This window comes from Coenobita brevimanus, chromosome 6 (assembly GCF_032717465.1).
Source record: "Coenobita brevimanus isolate Jiangsu-jjx chromosome 6, ASM3271746v2, whole genome shotgun sequence".
NCBI lineage: Eukaryota > Metazoa > Arthropoda > Malacostraca > Decapoda > Coenobitidae > Coenobita > Coenobita brevimanus.
In genome coordinates this window covers 56,881,287-56,899,944 of record NC_136959.1, presented here as the reverse complement: position 1 = coordinate 56,899,944, position 18,658 = coordinate 56,881,287, and the positions used below count along the sequence as shown (strand labels likewise).

The 18,658-nt window shown below is 41.0% G+C and overlaps 1 protein-coding gene across 1 annotated transcript in view; it reads left to right on the top strand.

Annotated features, from left to right (window-relative positions):
* LOC145401301 (uncharacterized) overlaps positions 1-18,658 on the top strand; it is a 459,641-nt gene that overhangs the window by 277,643 nt on the left and 163,340 nt on the right. Inside the window, exons 3-4 of the mRNA XM_080273632.1 lie at positions 17,489-17,557; positions 18,367-18,444. Of these exons, the coding sequence (XP_080129758.1) occupies positions 17,489-17,557; positions 18,367-18,444 (147 nt within the window). The remainder of the gene's footprint in view (positions 1-17,488; positions 17,558-18,366; positions 18,445-18,658) is intronic.

Here is an 18,658-nt window from a genome sequence, read left to right as displayed (position 1 = left end):
AAAATATGAGAGGTTAAGTTGAAGGTGTGATAAGGAAGGAAGAGAAGGAAGCAGGAGAGGAAAAGGAACAAGGTGTGAGGGAGAGAGTAGAGGAAGAATATAGAAGAGAAGGTGAAGAAAATAAAAAACAAGAACAGTAGAATTAACATAAATTAAGCAAGAGAATGTGAGGGAAGAGGAAAGGTGAGGAGAGAGAATAAAGAATAAAAGGAGAGAGACTAAATTGAAAGTGATAAGTTTGAGAGGAAAAAGACGGAAAATGGAATGTGAAGGGAGGGAAGTAGTGAGAAGGGGAGATGCAACAGAGGGGAATGAGTGACAGGGCAGGTGTATGGCAAGGTGTCACATGGGTAGGTGTAACAAGAGGTGGGAGAGTGGAGAAGAAGGAAAATGTGTTGTTGTGGCGAAGAGGTAGTGTGGAGGGCAGGAGGGTTAGGCTACCGAGGCTGAGGAGGATGTAGCCTAGTGATACTGGGGGAGGAAGGTGGGCAGGTGGGCGGGCAGGCAGACACACACGGACGCACGCACGCATGCACGGACACACACACACACACACACACACACACACACACACACACACACACACACACACACACACACACACACACACACACACACACACACACACACACACACACACACACACACACACACACACACACACACACACACACACACACACACACACACACACAGGGAGAGAGAGAGAGAGAGCAGTCACAGACAAGGGAAATACCACATATAGGAGAAGTAAGGAGGTAAAAAAAAAGGAGAAGGGGAAACGGGTCGGGAAGCAAGGGATAGATGAGGAAGCAAAGAAATGGTGATCAGAAGAAGCAGAAGGACGAGAGAAGAGAAGAGAAGAGGAAATACAGAGGCCAGTGAAAGAGGAAGTAGAAGACTGGGGGAAGAGGACTTACGGTTGAGGTGATTCAGGTGAGAAATTGTGGAGAAGAGAGGAGAGAGACGGAGGAAAGCCGGGAGGAAACATGGAGGTAAAATTTTCATGCGAGAAGAGGTAAAAAAAAGACGAGAGGTGATGTGGGAAGGGAAGTGTTTGACCTACACTCGTCATTTTATTTTCTCCTCTTAACCCCCATTAACCCTAAAATTCATGACTTTCTTCTGTTTCTTTCTTGCAGCCACCAGACGATTATATTCATCTCAGGAAGGACCTCAGATATAGTGGGGGTTCAAGAAGGATGTTATCTAATCCCCCCCCCCGTATGAAAAAGACTCTCAGAGCTGAATGAAATCGTCTGAAGATTGGTAGAGTGGATAGAAGTTTGCGTCATCATGCGGTTATCCCCTTTAGTATGATAACGTTTCAGATTTTACTCGTTTTATTTATTTTTTTTATTTATTTTTTGACGATTTTGTTCAGCTGAAGGTAGATTTTTCGCACTTGAGGGGGTAGACAGCCTTAACTCTTTCGGTGCCAGCGGTCTTTCGAAACTTGATGGAATCGTGTGGAAGTAGCAGGAATAAAATTAAAATACACGTCACCGGACTGAAGGAGTTAATGAAACTGTCTGGAGATAGCTAACGAGAGTAAGGCAGGATTAAACTGGAATTTATACAGAAAAATAAAAGTTCTTCTAGAGGTTGACATTTACAAGGCCAGCGTGTCGGCGGACGTGTCATTTTATAAAGTAAGGAAACAAAAAGTTAACTAGAGGAACTGATGTTAATCCACTTATGTTACTGTACTCTGTAAAGGTCACACTTTGTACTTAACACATTCTTGGCATGTATGTACAAGTAGAAGTATCTCGATATTATAGGTCTAAATGCATAGAACTGAAAATGAGTATAACTGGATGTTAAAGCTTAATTTATTTTTTCCTTGATATTTCAGAAATATAATGTACAGATCCAAAATAATACCAAGCTGGCTAGGACTTTCACTAAAGGCCATAACGTACCTTTGCCACGTGGAGTAATCAACTTCCTCTCTATGTTCTGGTATTCATGGTACCAGTGTCCTTGTACTGTGATGTACTTTCACCATAATATAATCATTTCATCCTTGGGTGAATAGGATCACCCTCCACAAGTCTTATTCATAATCGTCCCATTATTTTTCTTTAGGCTGATTTGGGGGACAAACAGACATAGATTGAAATGGGTGAAAACTAACTTCCGCCCACCTTCGGTGATGAAGTTACATCATATATAAAATGCTCTTAGATGCCGCAAGATATACCAAAAGCTTTCAGCGAGCGCATACCTGCTCCAAGAACACAGATCACCCCTTTTCATGTTTTCATGAACTCGACATTTGACCGTTTTCTTCTCAAATTTAATTATTTGTTCATCTCATGGTCTTCATTCATTATTCCAAGTTTAAATGCAATAACTCCCATTAGTTTTTCTATATTATTTCAGACAGACAGAAGAGCCAAAAACATAACTCCTTCGTTGCGATAATAACTGTACGTAGGCTACAGTTCAGTACCTACCTTAATTTTACAAGTCCAGGATTTTACAGAAATGGAAAAAAGTAATGATACTAGTACTCAGGACAATACAGACGCGTGATATATTAGTAAAGTAACTGTCTATCTCAGGTAAATTTGTTAGTAGCCAAGGTATGATACTGATTGATAGGAATGGTAGGTTAAGAAGGACCTTAATTTGTCAAGATGGGACCGAGAGGAGAGAAACAACATGATGGCGATGATGATAATGACGATGTTGGTGATGATGATGATGGTGATGATGATGATGAGGAGGAGGAGAGTAAGGTGAGGACAGTGATTTGGCGATGATATATAGAGAATGATGGAGGGTAATGGTGATACAAGTCGGGGCAGTGGTATGTAATCTGCTGGGGTGAGCCATTTTGTTCTGTGTTGGCATAACCAAGGTTAGAGAGCGTTGTTGTGGTGGTGCTTGTGTTGAGTAGGGCTGGTGCTATATATGACGGTGGGGAGCTTATATAATGCTGATGGTGGTGGTGATGGTTGCATCTGTGATGATAAAGGATGTGGTGGTATTATGATTATTAATGAGTGGCGATTATAGGTGTAAAAGTGGTATTATTGATAGTTGTAGTAGGCTAGTGGATATTGACGCTGTAATAATAATAATCATCATCATCATCATCATCATCATAATCATAATCATAATATTATTATGATTATGATTATGATGATGATGATGATTTTTATTATTATTATTATTATTATTATTATTATTATTATTATTATTATTATTATTATTATTATCATTATTATTATTTACTCTCATAATACGTAACGATGACAGAAAATGTAGAAGCCATCGTATTCTTCCACACAAAATAAACCCAGTGACACTCACGATTTCCTTTATTGGACTGGTTATCGTGAACTGTAATTAGTGTCAGTCCCCGCGTGAGGCCGTCTTTGTGCACAGACCAGACCAGACAAGGTGGGGAAAAGTTCATGCAGTTATTATCCCCTTTTTTCTTTTTTGTGGACACTGGTAACGTTAGCTTGATCTTTACTGTTGTTGTTGTGACGTCATTGTCTTACACTTCTTAATTATCTGAGTGGTGCTAACTTAATCAGCGTTGAGGGCCATTGAGGAGGTGTTATTTGTGTCACTGAGACTCATTTAGATAGCGTCAGAAGTTACCCATTTGTTTCGATTTTTTTCACTCTTGTTTCAACCAGATTGTGTTACTTGGTGTTGGAGGGATTTTTCGAACTCGTCTTAAATTTTTCCTTCATTAACCTCTTCAAAACGAGAGTCATTTCTTAAGATCAATTAAAACATCTGGAGATAAGAAGAATTATAGAAGGGTTCGTCATAGTGAGAGAGTTTTAATAATCGTCGTCCTTAAAAGAATATACCCATGGAAGTTAGCAAGAGAGAGAGAGAGAGAATACGAGTACTGTACAAGCCTTCAAAGTCCAGTAGTCTGAATGATAATTAATATAGCGGTACCCAGTACCCATACCGTAGTCTGCATTTCAGTCTGGCGATTTTACTCTTTTATTTATTTATTATTATTCATTTATTTATATATCAATATTTATTAATTTATTTATTTAGTCTACTCTGGGGCGAGATTCACTGCCAGACATACAGTAATTTCCCCCCGTTAGCTCAGATCTGTATTTGCAAGAAGACCGAGAGACATGGGAAGACTCTGCACACTCATTGTCTTGTCTTTCCTGCAGACATAGATCGGGGACTTTGATGTAAGTTTGTTTATAAACCTTCATCTTGGGCATTTGATAGACGTAGCATTTTAAACATACGGGACAGTGAGTTTGGTGCCCAGATACAAAGTTTTTTTTTTTTCTTATTTTTTTATGTTTCAGGTAATGTCTAGTTTATCCTTTATTGATACCCTCACTACAACAGTTTATTTATTTATTTATTTATTTATTTTATTCATTGTACTCTAGGCTGTATTCAGCTTAGGGGAAAGAGGTTAAATAAAATCTTCGTTCACCATTTTTACCCTTAGAGGTCTTTCCTGGGCCGAGTGAATGGCGTTGTAGCAGTGTTAGAGCACACGCTGTCTGTCTGCCGAGGGGTCCAGTGTTCGGTCCCACCCAAGGCCCATTTGTTGACGTCAGAAAGGCCATCCGGTCGCAAAGTGCCCCACACTCCTACATGTCTTCCAAACAGGGGCAACACCGAAGAGCGTAGGGGACTTCGTAACATTGTTTCCTTGGCGATTTATTTTGTAATTACACCTAAATAGTTTCCGTATGTTAATTGCACCGGTATCGTTTTAATCGACACATCATTAACATACAAGAGGACATCGGGAATTGATGTGGAGATCAGTCGCTAAGGAAGAGGTGTTGCGAAGTCTCCGGAGCCGCTCAAAATACGACCCTTACCTTTCAAAAAGAATTTAGTGCATAGCGTAAAACTGCATTTTATATTTGTGAGGGAGTAGGAAAATATCGCAGTTAAGCTCTTCAGCACTATTAAATATTTTGTATTTTATTCTGTAGCGTCAGACGATTTAGTTTTCGATGTGAGGGGTTAGCAACACTCCATTTAGCCTTCTAGTACGATAGCATTGTGTTTATTGTAGTCTTGGCACTAGATCAATTAAGCTTACGGGAGACGTCTGGCTATACAGGATTTATAATTGTGAGTCTTCGTGGTATTAACTGTGCATTGGTTTACGGTGATTGACTGTGATTCCCCTGTTGGCTGTGATGCCCCTGCCAACTGTGATTCCCCTGCTGACTGTGATTCCCCTGCCGACTGTGATTCCCCTGCTGACTGTTGATGTGACTGTTTTGGGTATAGTGATGAACGACTGACTGTGAGTGACTGTAGGTTGTATGTGACTGTTGCGGTTGTAATGTCGTAGACCAGTACAAGATAGTGTATGTGGTTTCTCTGCTGACCGGTGATGTGACTGATGGGGTTGTAGTGACAGCAGCCAGGGAAAAGTAGGTGACTGCTTTGCTACTGTGAATGGCTTGATCTGTAACTTGTGATTGTAGTGACAGACCAGAAAAACGGTAAAGGACGTTGTTTCCCTGTTGACTGATGGTGTGACCGTTGATGTGACTGTTTCCTTGTTGACTGGGTAGTGCGACCGTTGATGTGACTGTTCCCCTGTTGACTGTGGTGAGGTGGGTGTGTGCAACAACTGGCACTTCCCTGTTACATAACACTCAGTGACTGGCGCACTCTTAATTTGGTCCTCACTCACCGCCATGCAAGTCACCTACCCAACCCTTTAGGAAATTTCCATTATTTTTTATTTTTATTTTTTTCCCTAGCCCAAACTAGGATACTGTCTTGTATCTCTGGCCGTAGTAGCAGGAAATTTGTTGTTTTAAATTTTGAGGTGATTGTAATGTCCTGTATTGTGTTTTATTAATTATTGTTTTTTACTGTTTTTATTATGTTTTTTTTAGCAGCAGAATCAGGGATAATGTGTTGTTTTCCTGACTGTAGTAGTAAGGAAAAATATTGAAAATTTTGAGGCGATAGCAGTGTAGTTTATTTTATTTTTGGGGGGAGGGGGTGTTGCCGTAAAATTTACTGGCAAGGAAAATTATTGCAATTTTTGAGGGTGATTCCTTTGTTGTTTATTTATTTATTTATTTATTTATTGAGGGAGGAGGGGTAGCGGATGTTGCCATAAAATTTGTTGTTTGTCGCTTATATCAGAAAAAAAAAAAAAGATAAATATTTGTCATTGAGCCGGTGAGTTTTGATTCACCGATTTTACCAGGGCGAATGAGAGCGTCGTGTGCATATTTTATTCCTGACGTATGACCAGCTTTAACAGTAGGTAGCGGACAATAATGAAAAATTGGTTGGAGTGTGTGAGAATTTATGGCATTGATAAGCGATTGGGTTATATAATATTGTTTTGGCTGGACTTTTCATAGTATTTAACCTACTCACAAGTTTTGCTAATACGAACAACAATGACAAGCTGCCTTGATTGTGTGAGAATGCTTTAATACTAGTGAGTGGTTGTAATGAAGATAGGAATGTGACCTGATGTTGTGGGGAGAGTGGTGAATGTATGGTTGTGATGAGTGGTTGTGGTAAGTTGAGGTGGTGAATGTACAGTGTTGATGGGCAGGCGTTGTGTACTGATTGGAGTGTGTGGTATTGATGGGTAAGCGTGGTATTTTGATGTGATGAATGTATTGTGAGGATGGGTGCTTGTGGTATGCTGATTTGAGTGTATGGTATTGATGGGTAGGTGTGATATGTTGATGTGGGTGGGTTGATAGGGCAAGGGGTAGGCAGGTCGGTCGGTCGGTCGGTAGGTTGTAAGTAGGTAGGTAGGGAATTGGGTAGGGAGGTAGGTAGGTAGGGAGGGTATACTTGGGTGAACCGTTGTGTAACCTCACCAGCCAGGAGGCCGGCCTTGGCTCATCCAGGGTACACCAACACCAACACCACCACGGCAAGCACTAGATGCACAAGAAGAAAGAAAGAGGAGGAGGTGAAGGAGGAAGAAGAAGTAAGAAGAGAAAGAAGGCAGAGAAGGAGGAAGGAGAAATTTAAGGAGAAGGAAGAAGAAAAAGGCGGAGAAAAATTTAAACGAGAAAGAAGAAAAGGAGGAGAATGAAGAAAAAAGAGGAAGAGGATGAAGAGGAAAAGAATGAAAAATATAAAAGGAGGAGATAAGGAAGAAAAACAGATGGAGAAAAGGAAGAAGAAAGAGAAGCAGAAAGAACAAAAGAGAAGAGGAGGAGGAGGAGGAAGAGCAGAAGGAAAAGAAAAAAAGACGAGGAGGAGGAGGAGGAAGAAGAAGAAGAGCAGAAGAAAGAAGAAAAAAGACGAGGAAAAGGATGAGTAAGAGAAGGTGGAGGAGAAAGATATGAAACTGATCGTAATGATCATGATGGTAAAGGTGGTTGGTATTTCTTGAGTATCGATTCATCAGAAAGTAATTGCTTGGTGGGATGTGGAAATTGAAACAGCAGTGGAAAAAATGTAAGTGGCTTGAGTGGATACCATGCAGAAGTTTAGGTAAAAGAACCGGGGAACATACTGAGGGTAAGAAATGTTTAAGAGGTTAGTAAAGAGAAAGAAAAGCACAAGTAAAACTGGAATAAAATTAAATGTAAATTTCTCAGAAAATAGGAAACTGTTGCATTGTCTGAAAAATGTATTAAAAGTAAGTGTTCAGAATGGAATAATGAAAACAAACTGAAGTGAAAGATGGGGCAGATGGAAAGACTGTTTAAGAGTGGATGAAGGTGACGGAAGCAAAGCTGCAGTAAATGTGACTGAATTCCATGGTGGATAAATGGGGTCTTCGGTGTTTGAGAATGTGACGGATGTAGAAATGAAAAGTGGTGTGAAGAGGTTAAAGAATGGCAAAGGCAGCAGGTGTTGATGAGGTGTATGCAAATGATCAAATACTGTGGAGAGAGAGAGTATGCTGAGAAGAGGCTGAAGAATGACGAAGATAGCAGGTGACGGTGAGGTGTAAGCGGATGATCAGGTATTGTAGAGAGAGTATGCTGTGAAGAAGTAAAAGAAGGACTAAGGCAGGAGTGTTGATGAGGTGTATGCAGATGGTCAAATATTGTGGCAAGTGAAATGGAAGTCGAGGAAGTAAAAGAAATGGCGAAAGATCGAAATGCGTGAAGCGGAGTATATGGAGATGCATTTGATTGCCAGGTGGACCCCATGTTCCATGTCAAAGATGATAGTCGACGGAATGACTGTCCTAGGTGCACATCTAAAAAAAAAAAAAAAATACTAAGCACGACTTTTCTTTTTTTTTCTTTTTTTTCTTTTTTCCCCAGGCGGAGCCAAGATTTCAAAGGCTTGATGTGATGTGTGATTGCTTGTGCGGCTTGTTGCAATGGGCTCATTCTTGACAGTTCTTGTTCTTTTGTGTTTTTTGTTCCTTATGGATCATACTGCTATTTTCATAAGGGGTTTAGGTTGACAGTAATGATTATGATGATGACGATGATGATGATGCGAAGGAGGAAGAGGACGAGGAGAAGAAGGATATATAGCGATAATAAGATGAAGGATATATGAAGAGCTTTAAAAATAAGGAACATGGAAAGGAAAAAGTGAAACTGTTGAAATCAGAACCAGCTGACAGGGAATTAGCAAGGAAAACGAAAACGGGATAAACGAGGAAAATTAAGAGATCATCAAGGGAAAAAAGACGATTCAGAAACAAATGAAAACGTAGAAACAAATGCTAGGGGATAAACTAGGAAAATTTAGTGAAGACGAGGAGGAAGGAGGGTGATTAAATTGTAAGATCAAGGACAACTTATATAAAAATAGATTTATGAACAAAGAAAAGTGAGTCATGAAGGTGAAGAGCAAGAGGGTGTGGTGGCTTCTGAGAAAACCATCTTCTTAGAAAAGTGCCCTCAACCCCTTCCTTCTCAGCCTTCAGTACACCGCCCTTCCCTCAGCCTGCCCCTGCCTTATCCTTGCCTTGCCCCGTCCCTGCCATATCCTTGCCTTGACCTGTCCCTGCCTTATCTTTGTCTTATCCAATCCCTGCCGTATCCTTGCCATACCCTGTCCTTGTCTTATCCTTGCCTTGTCCTGTCCCTGCCTTATCCTTGCCTTGTTCTGTCCCAGCCTTATCCTGTCCCTGCCTTATCCTTGCCTTATCCCGACCCTGCCTTAAACAAACCTTGCTTATCTTAACTTCTTGACCCTACCCTGTCTTATCCTTTCCTTATTCTTTTCTTGCCATATCATGACCCTGCTTTATCCTGGTCATCCCCAGTCCTGGCCGTGCATTATCTTACCTCGCCTTAACCCCTTTCCTTGCCTCATCCTGACCTGCCTTATCAAAACCCTGCGTCATAGCGACCCTGCCTCCTAACCTTCCCCAATCCAGACCTCATCTTGACCCTGCCTTATCCTACGTCTGTCTTATCCTACGTCTGCCTCATCCTGACCCAACCCTCTCATTTCCATACTTCAAGTTCCAAGGGAGAGGCTCTATAGTTTTCAGTACCTTCTTGTGTGGATTTGCTTATTCGTTTTAACGTGTTATACTTCAGTTGATGAAATATGCGATATCCTGACGGTAAAACAATGGATTGGATGACTGATATGTGGTAGCCTCGTATTTTTTAAGGAAAAACTTGTACTAGAATGAGTCGGTATTAATGTGAAATTTTGTGTTGCATTATGGTCTTGTGTTGCGTTGTTTTTATTGTGTTGTGGTGGAGCGTATTGTGCTGTGGTATAGCATAATGTAGCTTGGAGTGTTGTGCTGTGGTGCAGTGAAGTATGGTTTGTGGTACAGTTCAGCTTGGCGTTGAGTGGTATGCTGTGGTATACTAAAGTGATGTGCTAATCGACATGTCATCATATCTGAAGCCCAGCGGCTCCTGGAAATTCTAATATCGTAACAGAACCAACTTTTTTTTTTTTTTTTCGTTCCGTGAAGCCAACGTCGGCATCATAACATGCATCATATCAGCCCTGGTTAGATACACCTAGCATAGCATAGTATAGTCAGTGGAAATTATTGCCTAAGTGGTAGCTATTGTGCCATGTATGTAGTACCATCTGTTAGCTCGTATGTGAACTAGGAAGTTATATCCTGTCCTGTGTCCTTGTCTGAGAACATGAATATAATATGTTAATATACCGTCCATGAAACAATGGACGTCGTGTATATTATATTTTTACTTCCGCCAGACAGTTTTGTTTGAGCATAGAGAGACGGTCAAGTGGTGAGGGCTTTCATGAAGGCTGTCCCAAACACGTGGAACCGGAAAAATCACACCTGAAATAAATACAGTTGTATGGTAGGAGCAAAGGACAAAATACTTCGTCTTTATGATGTGGACACCTTATCAATTGTCTCTTTCCCACGAGAGAGAGAGAGAGAGAGAGATTTTTTACCGAAGTTGTATTAGGTGTCAATAGAGATTTTTCCTAATATTGTTAAGATAAACTGGATTAAATATTTCCCGTTAAATACTTCGGAAATCAGAGGCAAAGATCAAGGTTATCATTCTCAAATGTCAAACAACTAATTTATTTTCTTGTATATGGGAGACAGTGTTTGTTTGCATGTTTGGATGTTACTTTTGACGGTGTGTGTGTGTGTGTGTGTGTGTGTGTGTGTGTGTGTGTGTGTGTGTGTGTGTGTGTGTGTGTATTTGAGAGAGAGAGAGAGAGAGAGAGTGTGTGTGTGTGCGTGTGTGGATGAGATGGATGTGGAGGTGGATGAGGGAGTGCAGTGGTGGAGACAAGGGGAAACAAAAGAGCCAGTAAGGTCGAAAGTCCCGTCACCGATCGACATGACATTAGCCATTACAGTGTGGTGGTGCCTGTCGCCGCCATCCACCTTCGCCAGCCTGTGATCTTGACACACATTTAGCCAGTGTTTCAGACATCTCGCCAACATTAACCCTTCATGCCAGTCTGTGTACCAATATTCATAGGGTTTGATGGAAGGGCCTGTTGTGAGGGGAAATATTTTAAGGTTATCGATTAATTCCCAGGTAATAAGGAAAGGTATTTAAGAGGTATATTTTAGAGCAGTGGGCAAAAAATTCTAACCCCTTCACCTTGAACTCTGAGGAGGGGGTCTCTTAACAGCAGCGAAAGTAGAGGCTCGCTTAGAGATCTTATGCTGGGCACTGCCAGGGGTTGTATTGTGGCTACTGCCAAACAATTTTATTCAACAAAAGGAAATCCCCAACTTCGAAAGAGTTAAAATGTATCTCAGTAAAGCTCGGTAATAAACAGTGTCCCCCGATGGACAAACACATCCTGGCACCTCCGAGGAGGGTCAGTGATAACATAATTGAAACACTACGGCGATAGTCATAAGACAGAAAAAAAAAAAAAATCAGGGTTCAGGAGGTTGCTGGAAATGATGGTAATCTGGTGTTCGAAGAGTGATTTTGTGGGAAAATTTACGAAGTATTATAGTAGGAGTGTGCCAAGGAATATGTTCGAGAATATTCCAAGGGTAAACTTTGTAATTGGAGTGACGCAAGAGATGTTCTCTCCAGTGTGTTATTATTCGATTTTTTAAAAATCAGCTACGGGAAACAGAAGTAGTAAAACAAGTGTCCTTACTGAAGATTATCACATGATGATACTTTGCTGAGACATTAAGCTTTCACACCTTTCCTTACCTTCATGCTCCATCCTTTTCCTTCATCATCCCCACCCCTGTTCCTTCTTCCACCTCCCCCTCCATCTCACTCCTTTTCTTCTTCTGTATGACCTTCATTGATGCCCTCCTCTTCCTCCTCCTCCTCCTCCTCCTCCTCCTCCTCCTTCAGTCGTCTGTCTTATCTTCCCCCTCCCGTGTGTGTGTGTGTGTGTGTGTGTGTGTGTGTGTGTGTGTACATATGTATGCATGTACAGTATAATGCTTGTGTGCTTATATGTATGTATGTTGTGTCTGTTTTTGCATATGGATGTATGTGTTTGTGCACGCACGTATGTTGGTGTATGTTTGTGTGTATGTGGATGTATTATAAATGTGTGTAGATAAGAGTGTGTGTGTGTGTGTGTGTGTGTGTGTGTGTGTGTGTGTGTGTGTGTGTGTGTGTGTGTGTGTGTGTGTACGTGCGAGCGCGCGCGCTCGTGTCTTTAAGTGTATACATGTATATATGTGTCCTTGTATGAGTGTTCATGAGTGTGTGTGTGTGTGTGTGTGTGTGTGTGTGTGTGTGTGTGTGTGTGTGTGTGTGTGTGTGTGTGTGTGTGTGTGAGCGTGTATGTTTTTATCCCTGTGTTGTGAAATGTATTTATGCTGCCCAAGGTCACTCTGTACTGCCCACCTCTCTCACACCACCAGGTAGATAGATAGAGTGATAGATATACATGTATGGATAGATTGTTGGATATATAGAACGTAGATAGATGGGGAAGGAGGGATGGATAGATTAGATGACTGATCGATGAATAGATAGATATAGATGTATAGTAATGATATAGGGATAGATGAAGATAGATATATTACGGTATACGCTACAGTAGAAATTAGAAGGCGGAAGATTTATTTATTTCTGTTAGTAGATAGATAGGTAGGTACATAGGTTTTGAAAAGATATATATTAGACAGAACGAATATATGCTCGAGATAGACATTAAACCTACGATGGAGATTTTTGCCGTTTATTCTCACTATCCCCTGACGATTTGATTCAGCTTAGCATTTCTTGGACGGCAGGTGGTAGATAAAATAGATAGATAGATAAATACCCTATATAGACGGATTTTTATTAGCACGACCAGCATTAATAGATGAGATGTAAGAGTGAATAGCAAGACAGATAGACATTAGAACAGATAGGCAGACGAGAGATAGACATTGGTTAGAACGAAAAAAGAGGTAGACAGAAGAGGTATTAGAAATGAAATAGAGCAAATATGTAGACAAACTAAAGATACAGATTAGAACGAACAGATACACCGATGAGATGGATATTAGATAGGGCCTCTAGACTGTGCATAGAGTGGTTGGCGAATGGAGGTCTGCTTAATAGATTGATAGGATAGTAGGTAGATGCTGATAATTTACTTGAGTTACAGATGGCTAGGCTGCGGTGCGGTATGTAATTGAGAGACTGAAGGCTGACTGGCAAAGATGGGCAGACAGTTGTGTAGATTTTTGGTAATGGATACGACATGTGGTGATGGGTGTGAGGTGAGGGTGCCAGTACGGGTTTGAGATTTCCCATTTTGTCTGGTTTGTTTTCATCTGACGAAATGGAGTCACACAGCTTCAATACTGACTCGTGTGTGCGTGAAATTCAAGAAACCTTATTTATGACGTTGGAATGAGTCTCCTTGATTACTAGTCAATTCCGCCCACCGCTTTAACAACACTTGGCCATCAACTGTGCTGAAAGGGTTGGGGTTTGTCAGTTAGAACAATTGCGCTATAGTCATCACAGCCCCTGAGTAAAAAGTTAATCATACGTCAGATTTATCATTTATACTCAGTTATGTAATCCTGTACAACAAAGCCATTTATACGTCAGAGAATGTATAGTAGTTAGGGCGGCTTCAGGTTCAGTTTCATTCTACTTCATCTTATTTGTTCTTAATTTTTTCGTAAGTAAGAGCATTACTTTGTATTAGATCTTTAAGACCTTCCCGTGGCGCAGAACCTGGAGTCGCCCCCTTAAGTACCAATTCCGACAGATGATGGGCAAGAGAAGGGTAAAAATCTACGGACATTCCTATTATGTTTCCACCACGTACTGCCGTGTCCTGTGGTGTAACGAGATGAGAGAGTGGGAGGGGGAGGTAGATTTGCATGCTGTTAATACCAAGATATATGTGGATCCCTGAATGGTTGTGTAATAACCTTGAAAGTGTGAGGGTGGAAATGGATGAATGTAGGTCAGTGAGGGAGTGCTTCTGAAGTTTTGTAAGAGCACTGGAATAGGTAAGAGTGAGAGTATATGTTAGTGTATGATAGTGTATGTGATGTAGTTTATGATAATGGATGTGATGTAGTGTATGATTATGTGACTTAGTGTATGTTAATTGTGACGTAGGGTATGGTAATGGACGTGACCTATTGTATGATAATGTTTGTGACGTACTGTATGGTAATGCATGTGACGTAGTGTATGATAATGCATGTGACGTAGTGTATGATAATGTATATGACGTAGTGTATGACAATCTATATGACGTAGTGTATGATTATATGCCTGTATATATTGTAGGATTGCACTAACGCGTGGAATGTATAGCAGTAGAACTAATTGTGGTTGCATTGTGTGTGTGTGACTGGATGTGCATGTGTGTTTGTTTACATATGAGGGTGAGTATATGTGTGTGTGACTGGATATATATATATATATATATATATATATATATATATATATATATATATATATATATATATATATATATATATATGTGTGTGTGTGTGTGTGTGTGTGTGTGTGTGTGTATTATATATATATCATCATCTATCATCAAATTTTACATTGCCCCATGAAGAGCGTAGGACCCCGGGGCTAGGCAGTTGGTCCCGACATTTAAGATGAGAGTGACCAGCCTTACTCATCCCTGAGTGGCATTACATGATCAATCAACCCCAACCATCCCTTGGATATAAACCTTCACCGGCTCAATCCGATTGGAGCGCAATAATTACCTACTAAACCACCAGGCGCCAAAATTTGGTTATATGGTTACCACCCAGCGTAGTAAATGGTTTCCCGGTGTACAGGAAACCTTTTGGCTTGTCACTCAGTGTAGAGTCACCCACAGGCAGAAGGAAGAGGAAAGAATGAAGGAAAGAAAGAGAGAAGAGGGAGTGTAAAGTCACCCGTCGACAGAAGGACAAGGAAAGAATGAAGGGAAGAAAAACAGAAGAGGCTGGAAGGAAAGAAGGATGGAGGAGAGGAATATATAGATAGACAGATAGATAGATATATAGATAGATAGACAGAGATAGATAGATATAGATATATGTGTGTGTGTGGCTGGATGTGTATGTGTTTATGTTTGCATATGAGTGTGTGTGTGTGTGTGTGTGTGTGTGTGTGTGTGTGTGTGTGTGTGTGTGTGTGTGTGTGTGTGTGTGTGTGTGTGTGTTCTTACCTAATTATTCTTACCTAATTGTACCTTTACAGGAATGAGTCAGGCTCGTACTGTCCCTTGTCTTGAACCATTTTCATTATACATCTCCCTAAATTTATGAATTGTTTTGGCACACACTATTTCATTCGGTAGTGCATTCCACTGATCAGTTGCCCTATTGGGGAAACTAAATTTCCTTACGTCTTTATCGCCTCTCTTATTATGCAGTTTTTAGCAGTGTCCTCTTGTTGATACTTCCCCATAGGTTATATATTCATTTATGTCTATTTTCTCCTTCCCTGATATGTATTTATATAGCATAATCATGTCTTCTCTTTTCCTTCTCTCCTGCAGTGTTGGCAAATTCAGTTTTTCTAGTCATTCTTCGTAGCTTAGATCCCTTAAGCTTGGTACCCATCTTGTAGAGGCCCTTTGAACTTTTTCAGTCTTTTCTGTGTGTTTTTTGAGATGAGGATTCCAGACTACTGTGTGTGTGTGTGTGTGTGTGTGTGTGTGTGTGTGTGTGTGTGTGTGTGTGAGACACGTGTGTGTGTGTGTGCGTGTGTGTGTCCTTGCCCAACTGCCGCCACTTCCGTCTGCCTGCTTCGAACCAGAACTGGCTGACACACCCTCCCTCACCCTCACTCACCCATCTCACCCTCATCCACACCCTCACCTTTATATCTTCACCTTCTCACTGTCTACGTTGCATTCAAACCCTCACCCTCACTCCTGCACCCTCACACTCTCACATACTAGTTCCATCCTCTTTATCCTCAGCCACATTTTCACTCATAACTTTACTAACCCTCCTCACCCTCATCCACACTCTTCCTCACCCATCGCATCAGCACGCTCATCCACCGTTCCCCACCATAATCATCATCTCTCACCCTTCTCATCCACCCATCCGCACCCCAACACCCTCACCCACGACCTTCCTGAACGAACTCACCCACCACCACCCTCTCCCACGCCACCCTTATCCACCCACAAACCCCCTCACTTATCACACCCAGCCTCACCCTCCCTCACCCACCCATCCACTCCTTACCCCTATACCCCTTCTCTTACCCTTCTGATAACCTCTAGTCTCCAGTGAAGGTTAATGGGGAATTGTATCGGCAGGTTTTCGTATCCACCTTTTTCACTGATGATTAGGTGGGTGATTACTTTTAGTTTAAGGGCATTTGCAGTGAAAAAGCTGAAAGGGATATTGAATGATGGGTTCCTGTCAGTTTCCTGGAATTTTCAAGGTCGATTATATGTTGTATTGAAATGCTGGGATACTCGAGAGTGTGTTTGGCGATGCCGGTTTGAAGGTTGTGAGAGAGACAGAAACTTTAATATAGGGGTTGCGAAAGGACTGCGTCAGAGCGTTGAAAAATTGATATTCATATTATACGGTAGATATTTTTAGAATGAATAGTTAGTGATAAAATTGAAAAGTTAGTAGGCAAGTTCATTAATTTAAGTAGAGGATATTAACTAAAATGGTGTAGTTATATAGAAAGAATGAATGTATGAAATAAAAGGTTTTGTAAAAGGGAATTTAAAAGTGGTAAGTGAAATCTCTGGCTGAGAGAATGGTATAAATCGGTTCGTGAATGTGAGAAACTAGATAAGGAAGCTGAGGAAAGGTAAAGGGGCAAGTAGTTTTATGTATGACGCGTATGAGGGGATGCACGTGTCATGGGCTTTACAATCGTACTCTTGCATACTTGACAGTCAGCGGGCGAGCTCTCTTCCTTGTGTGATGATTTGGGCTGTGGGGTGGAGTTGAGAATTTCGAAAACTTGAATTGTAACTTATGAGAAGGATTTCTGTAAGGGAATTTGAAGGTGAATAGTTGGCGTGACAAGCTCTGAAGATGGCATTGACTGGTGAGTGAATGTGAGGAAATAGATGTGGAAGTTGGGTAGGAAAAGTGTGAATGGTAAAACTAAATGGATTGTGTTTGTGAGAAGATGCATTTGATAAGAGTATTACAGTTGTACTCTTCCATACATGACAGTCGACAGCATGATTCAATCCCTTCCGGTATATACTGTATATGATGGCTTGAAGAGTGGGATGGAGGTGAATTTCGAAGAACTGTAAGAAAACGGATGCGTGACTCATTGCACCGGGCACTGTGGTAGTTATTTTTTGCCACTCAGATTAGCGGTACCTTGTTTTCCTCGTACGGCTTTAGAATCCTGGCCAGTGTGAATTTTGTGCAAGAAGCTGCCAGGGATACGTTGACGATGCCCATATTACAAGGTTGTGAGTGAGTGTCCATGTTTTGATTATTTATTTATTTTGCGCTAGTAGCCGTATAAGGATAGTCATATTATTGTGTGTCTTTATATTTGCATACTAATAGACACTTGTAAGCCTTCCTTTCTCTGGGTAGTGTGATATACGCCTATTGCTGTTATCACATTTTTTAAAATCGTGACACTGACAGCATAGACTAACCACCTTTCTTTGTCCACAGGGCGGGGACCTACGGGCCAACATCGAGGGGTTGCTCAAGAAGTTCAGAGTCACCAAAGAGAACGAGAAGGTACGTAACTCTGATGATAGTTGATAAGTTAGTGATGGTCTCTTGGTCATTCCGATGACCTTGTCCTAATATTATTCTTGCTACTATCAGGGGCTGTTATTAGAGAGCATTCGTTTTACTCGTATTAAAAGTTAGATATAGCCTTCACTAACCCCTTCAGTACCACAAGCCATTGCTAAGTCGAAGAAAGTCGTCTAGAGTTAACAAGAATATACTTACAAGACGTGAAGGAGTTAAGAGGATCAGTAACGATATGGTGGTACTTCCCACTTTTGAAATAATAGTGGTGTGGTAGTCCTTAAAAACAACTGTGTGCCTTGTAAGTTTTTTACAGTGAGTCAGTTTCAGTTTGGAGTGTTGTGTTGTATTGTGGCGTGGTGTAGTGCGGTGTATTGTTAGTGTTTATTATTGTATGGTCTTGCGTGGTGTGGTATGATGTTTTGTGGATTGTGTAGTTTAGAGAGTGTTATGTGGTGTTGTTGTGTGTTGTGTTGTGTTGTTGTGTAATGTGTTATGTTTTGTTGTATGGTGTGGTGTGGTTTTATATGGTATTGTATGGTAATAGAGTTTGGAGTGATGTGATACATTGTCGTGGGGTGTCGACTAAGTTGTGCTGTCAGTAAGGATAGACTGGTGTTGTATGGTGTGGTGTGCTACTTTGTAGTGGCAATGAGGGAAGCTTGCAGTGTTGTGTTGTTGCATAATTTTTTATTGTTGTGTTGTGTGGTATGGTGTGAAGTGAAGGAAGCGTAGGGTTGTGTTGTGTTGTGGCGTTGGTAATGATAACTGAGTCTTGTTTTGTGTTGCAGGAGAGCGAGATCTTCACTTTGGCCAACCTCGATAACGGCTGCATCCGCAAATTTATAGTCAAGAAGGTGGACGAGTCGGTGAGTACTTATCCACATACTGATTATTATGTATATGCCGTTGCCTACTGGTTTGATCATTCATATTCACTGAGTGCGGTAGTGGGATTTGTGTTTTTTTTAATAGATTCTTACAGTATCGGTAGCGTCGCTTGTGGTGGGTGTGGGTGTGTCCAATGTTCTTATTCTCGTCGGTTAAGGAAGCTCCGTAACACCTGTTCATTAGCGATTTATT